Source organism: Agelaius phoeniceus, chromosome 9 (assembly GCF_051311805.1).
Source record: "Agelaius phoeniceus isolate bAgePho1 chromosome 9, bAgePho1.hap1, whole genome shotgun sequence".
NCBI lineage: Eukaryota > Metazoa > Chordata > Aves > Passeriformes > Icteridae > Agelaius > Agelaius phoeniceus.
The window spans coordinates 15,010,102-15,018,639 of NC_135273.1; the positions used below are offsets into that span (position 1 = coordinate 15,010,102).

At 53.2% G+C, this 8,538-nt stretch overlaps 1 protein-coding gene across 1 annotated transcript; it reads left to right on the forward strand.

Annotated features, from left to right (window-relative positions):
• Window positions 1–6,561: 6,561 nt before the first annotated feature.
• LOC129123370 (uncharacterized) lies at window positions 6,562–8,330 on the forward strand. Its single transcript, XM_054637701.2, has 3 exons — window positions 6,562–7,010; window positions 7,184–7,422; window positions 7,930–8,330. The coding sequence occupies exons 1-3, from the start codon at window positions 6,671–6,673 to the stop codon at window positions 8,287–8,289; spliced, it is 939 nt and encodes a 312-aa protein (XP_054493676.2). The 5' UTR covers window positions 6,562–6,670; the 3' UTR covers window positions 8,290–8,330.
• The last annotated feature ends 208 nt before the right edge of the window (window positions 8,331–8,538 follow it).

Sequence of the window (8,538 nt, forward strand, 5' to 3'; positions counted from 1 at the left end):
ACCCCGGACCAAATGGGGGAGGTGAAAGGGAAGTGGGCACGGGCAGCGCCGCAGCTGGGCCCGGGGAAAGTGAGAGACAGATGGAAAGGCTCGGGTGGAGAGAGGGAGAACAAAGCGCTCCCGCCTACGGAGGGGAGCTCCTTCCTGGGAGGGGAACTGCGGGGATGGAGTTTGTGCAGGGGAGGAGGCTGTCATCGTCCCCCCCACCCCAATGCTAAAAAGGGAGAGGCAGGAGCACTCCCTTATCGCGTCCCCATGTCCCCGGGGAGAAGTGATCTGGGGTGGCTCTGCCCAAGCCCTCATCCCCTAGGTCTGCCCTCCCTGCTCCCGGGCTCGTAACGCGGCCCCAGCCTGCCCTGCCCTGCCCTGCCCTGCCCTGCCCTGCCCTGCCCTGCCCTGCCCTGCCCGCACCCGAGCTCGGCCCCGGCGGTGCCCGGAGCGGGGCAGCAGCTTCCCCTCCGTGCAGAGGTTTAGAGCCAGGCAGAGGCAGCCGGTGCTGCCGGGGACAGCGCGCAGCGCTGCCGTCCTTGCCGTGATTTAAACCCGCGGGGTCTGTGGGGACCGCGCTGGGACAAGCAGGGCTGCGAGGCCGAGCGGCGCCAGCCCCGGGGCGGTCTCGGGGATGGAGCTCAGCGTGCCCGGGGGGTGTGTGCGGCTCCCCACGCTCTGGCTGAGGCTGGCGGGTTTCGTGCTTGGGGTGAGCGCTGGTTAGCGGGACGAACGGGGCATCCCAGCTCCGGGCGTACGAGTGCAGAGCGGCTGGCGAGACAGAAGCCGATCTCTGTTCGACAGGGTGCTAATGGTCACTTAACATAATGACTCCTTGGCCACAGGTATGTTCAGCAAGCACATGAAATACCTTGCCAGTGTTTTGGCAGGGCTAGCTTGCAAATAGTGTTCTGTTTCCCGGTAATTGCTGAAATGAACGCGAGAGGTGATGCTCCCTTGGCTGAGTCCCTAATGGCATCAGGTTCCTTTGAATGTCTACATGATCATTTCTCTCCCACCTACAAAAATCGGCTTTCTCTGGAAGGCAACTACTAATTTCCACTTGTCTAGAAAGCTTTATGTGAAGTAATTTAATTTTTGCTAAAGCCGTCCAACTCTGGCATTAAAATGTGATTGTACTTTTTCCCTTTGATCTGAGAGGAAGAAACTCGGACTTCATGCTTTATTCCTGCTTGTTTGAATTTCTCCTTCACTGTATTTTAGCCCTGTCAGCAGTAAGCTAGCGTCAGTGACACCTGCACGGTACCAGCCGCTCGCAGGAGATGGCAGCGCCCCGGCCCCGCAGCCGAGCCCCGGGCAGCGCGGCGGGGAGCGCCCGCCTTTGTGCCTTCAATCGCACCGCAAGGACCCAGCCCCCGAACGCCCTCCGGCAGCACAAAGCGCTGTGGGCAAGCGAGCTACAAATGGGAAGGGGGAAAAGAAAAAAAAAAAAAAAAGGCGAGTCGATTAGCTGGGGAGGAGCAGTTTAATGCTCGTAGGGTGAAATTGTCGGAACCCCCCGGCCCGGCGGCTCTCGAGGAAGAGGCTGTATAATCTGGAAACTGGGCTCCCCGGGGAGGAAAAGGGGATGGGAGGGGAAAATTGCCAGAGCGCTAACTTCAAAGGCCTTCTCCCCTGCCGTGCGTGCGCGGAGGGGGAGAAACCTGATTGAATTAACACCGCGGGGCGGGGGAGCCGCCAGCAACCGCGCGCGGAACCGCCCGCCCCAATTTGGCTAAAGCAGCCATCAGGGGACTGGGAATAGGATCGGGGTGTATCACCCCCTGCAGCTCCTAGACATGGTGGAGCCACTCCAGGGACCTCTTTACAAACTAGGTGAAGTTATTCGGCGTTGTGTGCTAATCGAGAGAGATCTCGCACTGTTAGGCCATTACATCTAATTGCTGCCCATTATCTCTTTCTTTGATACTCAATTAGATGACAATTAACTGGATAAATCCCACCGAAATGGGGGGGGGAAAGAAAGAGGAGAGACTTGGTCTCGACATGTTCCTTGTGTAGATTTTACTACTTTTCCTTTATACTTGTGTCTTAAACTCTTAGACTTCGACCTAGTGTTATCCTCCAATAGTACCTGTTAGGGAGCTAATCCCAGCGTCTCTTCGGTATTCAGGTAGGCTAAGTGCTTTGATTCTTATTTCAGCCTCTAGTTATTCTGCCTGGGCAATTCTGAACAACTGTGGAGGTGTCACAAGTCCTGAGGCACTGGGGCGATGACGGGGCATAGAAATTCAAGTGTTAGTTTTGTTTCGAGCTAACTTGTACTTATCTAGGTGCTTTGTCCATTAGTTCTGCAAAGCACTCAGAAATATTTCCCCGATAAATCGTTTTTAATGCAAAGTGCGTGTTTGCTCCCACAGTGGCTGAATGGGGATATCTGGGCTTGCAGCGTGAGTCGGCAGGGAAGAGGTGAAGCGCTGCGGGCTGAGTCAGTAGCATTTGTCATTTATTGTGTGTTAGCCTGCATTGTTCCCGTGGGCAAAGGAGCGGCGGGGTGATGGCACTGTTAGTGTTCACGGGTACTTCAAACAGAAAAGCATCTATTCCCAAACAATCGATCTCGTTGATGCCTAATTGACTATCTAATAGCACCTATCAGGACATCAAAGGAGACTCTGAATAACCAAGTTAGCATTTCCAAAGGGGAGCAGTGGAGGGTACAAACAGCCATCAGCTGTCCCACCGGCCGGGAGTCCAGCCCGGGCCCTGCGGCTCTGCCATTCCTGGGGCCCCTTCTGAAGGAGAGCACACGGTCCTGCCTCGCCTGCACTTCTAGCCGTGTTAAAACCCCGTTCCTTCAAACGAGTTTACTTGCCTCTGAAGGGCTGCTACATTTCCCCAGGCTCTCTCCTACTGCCCATTTGTGCAGCTAACCATGGGGTTTTTTGTGGTGTTCCAATGTTAGAGTCTTTTTGGCTTGGGTTTGTTGGGGTTTCCACTTTCTCATAGTGGAGTGGTTGGCATTGCACCCCCCATCATCTCCACTCCTCCAGTGTTGTCAATAATATATTGGAAAATCGGTGCTTTACATAAATATAATTAGAATCTGGCTATGATGGAGCCACTATCCCAGATCTGGTGGCCTAGTATATCAACTCTCAGTCTATGAAAAATGCTATGATAGTTTGGTTTGTATATTATTTTGGGGTTTTAGTTTGGGGTTGTTTTTTAGGGATTTTCCCCCATGGTCTACTTACAGACGTGGCTAGCAGGTAGAAAGATTGCCCAACTATGCAAGCAATTATTCCCCTTGAGAAGGACTATTTCTCTGTTGGCAAAATACGTCCACTTTTTCTTCATGTTTTCATGCAAAACCGATGTGATGGTCTGCTGAAGGTGGCCTTGGCACACCACCAGCATTCCTGGGCAACAAAAGTGCTTCAGCATCTGGCAAAGCATGGGCAACTAATGTCTTGGAGCCTGAACGATGGGCTGGACCTTACTCAGGCAATACCTTCATGCTGTAGAGGTGCTGCAGTCCTGCCTGTTCCCATGGGTTTACATGCCATGTGTGCACAAAGCCCCAGATGAAATATTGCCAGGCATACCAGCGAGAGAAATCTACCATTTGTCGTTAGAAGCCTTGTCGAGCTCACATGGGAAGAGCACTCTGTCCTGACAGCCACATCTGTAATTATCACATCCTGGCATGACTCTCTGCACTGACATTCGGGGTATCATACCGAGTTACAAGAGTGCATAAGCTTTCAATTCATTTCTTGAAGCAGCAAGTGTGTTTCTTATAGTTGTAAGGCTTACATACAAAGGCAGAGGAATAAATATTTTGAATTGTGATTTGGAGAAATGGGTCTACCATGTTCTTAATACAACACGTGTAAGAAAAATCTACCCATTTTTCAATATTATGCAATATCTGAACTTCTGAGTATACAGAACTCTCTAGGAAAATACATCATTTTCCCTAAGAATTTAGATTTTTTTTTCACCATGCTCATATATAAGATCAGTTGAATGCTGTAAAAATTTCACATGACAGGAAAGAATTGAATGGAAGTAAATTTGTGTCTCACACTACTGCAAGGTGAGGGGAAGATTTAACTGCAGATGCAGCACTTCTGTCCACCCAGGGTCGTTAAAGTTTTCAAGTTTCTCAAGCTGCCACCTCTTTCTAATGGGAACTACAATAGCCACATAACACCTTCCACACTTTCCCCATCTGTTCCAGGGTTTTGTGGTCCACAGATGCAGCTACTTTCATCTGGAGTTGGGGGGATCCTGGTGTTTGGTTTAAATATCCCGCTAAATAGGCAATTCAGATTGGCGTCTAATAAAAAGAAAATCAGTTTTCTTTGACTTTCAGCAAACTGTGTGACAGGTCAGCTGCTTCCCTGCATTCCCAGCCAAAGGAGAGGCAGGAAATGGCAGTAGCTCTTCAGGGTTAATAACAGTTTCCTTCTATAAGACACACATAATGTACCAGTGCAAATGATGGTCTCTTTGGGCACAGCATTGTGTGGTCCTCGTGTGTCTGGTTCAATTTTGGCAGCTGGGGATGAAGTGTCTCTCCTACAGGGCAGTCCCTGGGTGTTTCTGTGTGCTCGGGTGAGGGGCCTGCAGGGCATGGGGGACCCAAGGCTGCCTGGCTTGGCACAGATTTCTTCTGCTGGAGAAACGGTGGGGGAGGCTGCCCTGCTGGAAGCAGAGTGCGTGCTGCTTGCTGGGTAGCGTGTGCTCTGCTTGGGAGCTCCTGAATACCAGTGGTTTTTGGGTGTTATGTCTAAACTCCTTTCTGGTGAGGTAGTCAGGCTCTGCAGATAGCACTCACTGCTTTACCAAGGACAATTTGCTGTGCCTGAGTTTCTATGTGGCAGAACATGAGTTTTTCTGCTTGGATTTGTCCACATAAGAGAATTCAGATATTATTCAGAAATGGCTGTTCTGAAATAAGATCAGAGATAAGAAAGGGATGTGTTTGCTTCAGAAAAAGAGGGACCAAACACGAGTGGAATAGTTATTAAATCCTGAAGTTATTAAAATTAATGTGCAGGCTCTTTGCTCATTTGGGGAACAAAACCTGTCCCTGCTTGACCGAAATGTGTCTAGGATTTAAAGGTTCGTGTTGCAGTGGTTTTGGGTCAGTGGCACTCACAGGTGTGCGGTTCTGATCCAGGGTGGGATCCAGCTGTGTTCCACTGCTTGGACATTTACATTGGCTTGTGCATATCAGCCAAAATGACAGTCTAGTGCCAGCAGTAAGTGCAACTGCTTTCGTGGCTGTGCCCAGCACCCCTCAAAGAGCAGGGCGATCTCTCTGTCGGGGCTGTGCCCAGGCAACAACAGCCTTCCCCATCCCTGCCCGGAGGGGATGGTGTTGCAAGCAAAGCTTCAGGAGGCATCCAGCGCTTGGGCTCGGTGGGCTTGGTAAGGTGTTTGCATCGCTCGGGGGCTTTATCCCTCCCCCGGGGCCAGTGTGAGGGAGGGACAAGCCGGCTTTGTGGGATCGGGAGGGGTGGATAACCCTCTACTCATTCCCGCGGCCACGAGTTACGGGAACACCCGAGACAATGAAAATCAATAGCACGAATATAAGGGGTTTTTTTCCAAATGATTTTCATAATAAACTGGGGAAATGGTTTAGTTGGGGTTTGGTTGACTTCTCTTTTCCTTTCACGTTGCCCGTGTGTGTGGGAACATAGATTATTGCTGTATTTTAGAAAGAAACAAACTACTTCCCTGTTAGACCCGGGTTTATGGGCTCCACTTCTTCCGGTGATGCATCCGAACAGAAACTCTGAGGATTTTGGAATCATCATTGAAGTTGAGGTCCTGTCAGTGCATTTACCCAGTCAGTGAGATTGGCGCTTGCTTCCATTCTCCTTTAAGGGTTAGGATGTGAGTTATTGAAGTGTCGCTACTGCAGGCGAGCTCCTGATCGGTGGGGTATTTTTTACTGGCGTGACCAAAACCCCGGTGAAGCTGAACAAAAGAAGAACCTGGAGACGGGCTGAGCTGCCGAGATGCCCCTTTCCCCCAGCCAAGCGGTGCTGGGAGGTGTCTTGGTATCCTCCCTGCATTACAAGGGCACCGTCCTTCTCGGGAAGGGGCAAACGGATTGCGGTAGTACGAAGCTGATGAGGTGCGAACTCCGCTGCTCACTCAGCGCTTTGATCGCTAAACGATTGGGGCGATGTGCCGCGTTTTCTGGCTAGACAGACGGCGCCAAGTTCAAGCTGAGAGGGCCCGAGGCTCTGCTCACCCCCAGCCTGGCTCTGGCCCGGGGAGCGAGGCTGAGCCCCGTGGATAGGGACTTCTCGACACTGGCCCCCCGTGGCTTTTCCCAGGGAGGGAAAAGGACCGCGGGACTGGCAGGTTCTACCCAAAGTTCCTTATCCCTCATCCCTGTCCCGGCCCCGTGGGTGGGGGTCTCGGGGCTGGTTTCGGGCACCCCGTGGGGGACCCCGCGACTGAGAAGGGAGCGGCGAACCCGCGCTGGCACCGGCAGCCGCGGTGGCTTTGGAGGCGCGTTTGCGGGGCTGGGGCTGCCCGTGCCCTGCCCTCCAGGGGAGAGGGGCAGCTTTGCACTTCAAGGGGGTCTCCCCGGCCCTGCAGACACGCTGGAGCCAAGGGCTGTAGACATTTGCCAGACGTGTGAACTTTCCTCCTCTCTGGTAGCTGTTATCTCTGCCCGATTCCCACTTTGATGTGTGTTCGCACTTACAAACGACCCCTCCCGGCACGGAGCGCCCATATAAGAGCGGGGCCGCGGCCGAGGGTCGCCCAGCCCCTCTCAGCCATGGATCAGGTGAATCAGGTCCAGGTCCCTTCGGCGGAGACCAAGCCCGATGGGGTCAGGCCCCACATTTGCTGTGCGCCCCCTCCCCGCGCCCCCAGCTCGCTGGGCAGCTCCACGCTCCTGGTCAGAGCCAAGCCCCGCCGGAGCAGCCCCCGGCCGGGCCAGCCCGGCGACAGCGAGCCCTGCGCGGCCGAGCCGAGCCGAGACCATCCCCGGGATGCCACCGAGCCCTGCCCGTCGGACACAGGTGCGTGAGGAGGCCGAGTGGGTGGGAGGCCGAGAGATGAGGGGAGCGGGCTGAGAACACGCCGGGATCCAAGCTCCCGCCGGTGCCACGGCCCGGCAGCGCTGAGGGGCGGCGGAGGCGCTGTCCAACCGGGGCAGGGGCCTCACCGCCGCTCCTCCTCCTCCTCCCTGCAGCCCCCGACGGCGGCTGGCTCAGCGCCGACGACTCCTCGGGCTACGAGAGCGAGAGCGCGGGCGCGGAGCGCGGCGGGGCCGCGGCGGCGGGCGGGAGCCGCGGGCGGCAGCGGCGGGCGCGCACCGCCTTCACCTCGGAGCAGGTCTGCCGCCTGGAGAAAACCTTCCAGAGACAGAAGTACCTGGGCGCCACGGAGCGCAGGAAGCTGGCGGCTGCCTTGCAGCTCTCGGAGATCCAGGTTAGTCCCGCAGGAAGCGGATCCTTCCCGGCCCCGCTTGGCAGGAGCAGCCAGGGTCGGCGGTTCCACACCGGTCTTTCCTAAAATGAACAGACTCTTGAGTTTGGTGGGGGCTGTGGGATCCCTCGGGGATTAACGAGTTAGCACTCCGGGAAATTTGCGGCACTTTCTATCGGGAAGCCATCAGGGTCTTTTTTTTTTTTTCTTGGTGGAATAAACTGTCCTGGATATACGGCGATCTGCGTGTAGACCATGCAGAGCTCAAAACTGGTCTTAAAGACTCTAACTGATTATTGTAAAATCCCTGTACTCAGCCACTCTCTCCCCTACTTCCCGCAGATGTTCTGCCTTTTGCTAAGTAAGGCAAAAACATCGGTCCCGCTGTGTCAATTCCATCTGAAGCAAAAGGGCAAAAGCAGCTGAGATACGGCTGCTCATAGTTTGCACATTACTCTTAGGCAAAGTCCCTGATTGTCTCCTGCATCCCCCCTTCTTTTTGTTGCCTAGATCAAGACCTGGTTTCAGAACCGGAGGATGAAACTGAAGCGACAGATACAGGACCACCAGCACAGCCTCGTGTCCCCTGTTCCATTCCACAGCTACGCCCCGGGGACCTCCCCAGCTCTGTTTCAGGATGGTCTCCACTACCCCTTTGCTGCCCAGCACCAGAGACTCCTGCCTTTCACCCCGCTGCCTGCTGTGCAGTTCAGCTTCTCCTTTCCCAGATATGACGCATCACAAAGCACCTACCACTTAATGGCAAATGAACTGCCCTACTACCCTCAACACCTTCTTCCTCATCCTTCTTTCCATCCGGTTATTCAGAACAAAATGGACAGGCAATGCCACCCAGTGTATGCATTATAGTGGTAAAGAAGTGTTTTATACTGTAATGTATTTCATGCTCAGAATCTCTCGCCTGATTTGAAAGAATGTCTTTATTAAATTAAATATGAACGTTAATAATTTTATATTTGATAATATTAAAATATTAATAACGCAGTCTAAAATGTTATGTAGACGGTTTTCAGTGTACCCCCCATTTTTTTCATAAATGTGTTTATATATATTAATAAAACTTGAACAGGGTTAAATGTGTCAACTCTATAAAAGATT

Coding starts and splice junctions, on each gene's coding strand:
- LOC129123370 (XM_054637701.2), top strand. CDS start 6,671: ATGTGTGTTCGCACTTACAAACGACCCCTCCCGGCACGGAGCGCCCAT. Junction 7,011..7,183: donor GCCCTGCCCGTCGGACACAG/GTGCGTGAGGAG, acceptor TCCTCCCTGCAG/CCCCCGACGGCGGCTGGCTC. Junction 7,423..7,929: donor TGCAGCTCTCGGAGATCCAG/GTTAGTCCCGCA, acceptor TTTGTTGCCTAG/ATCAAGACCTGGTTTCAGAA.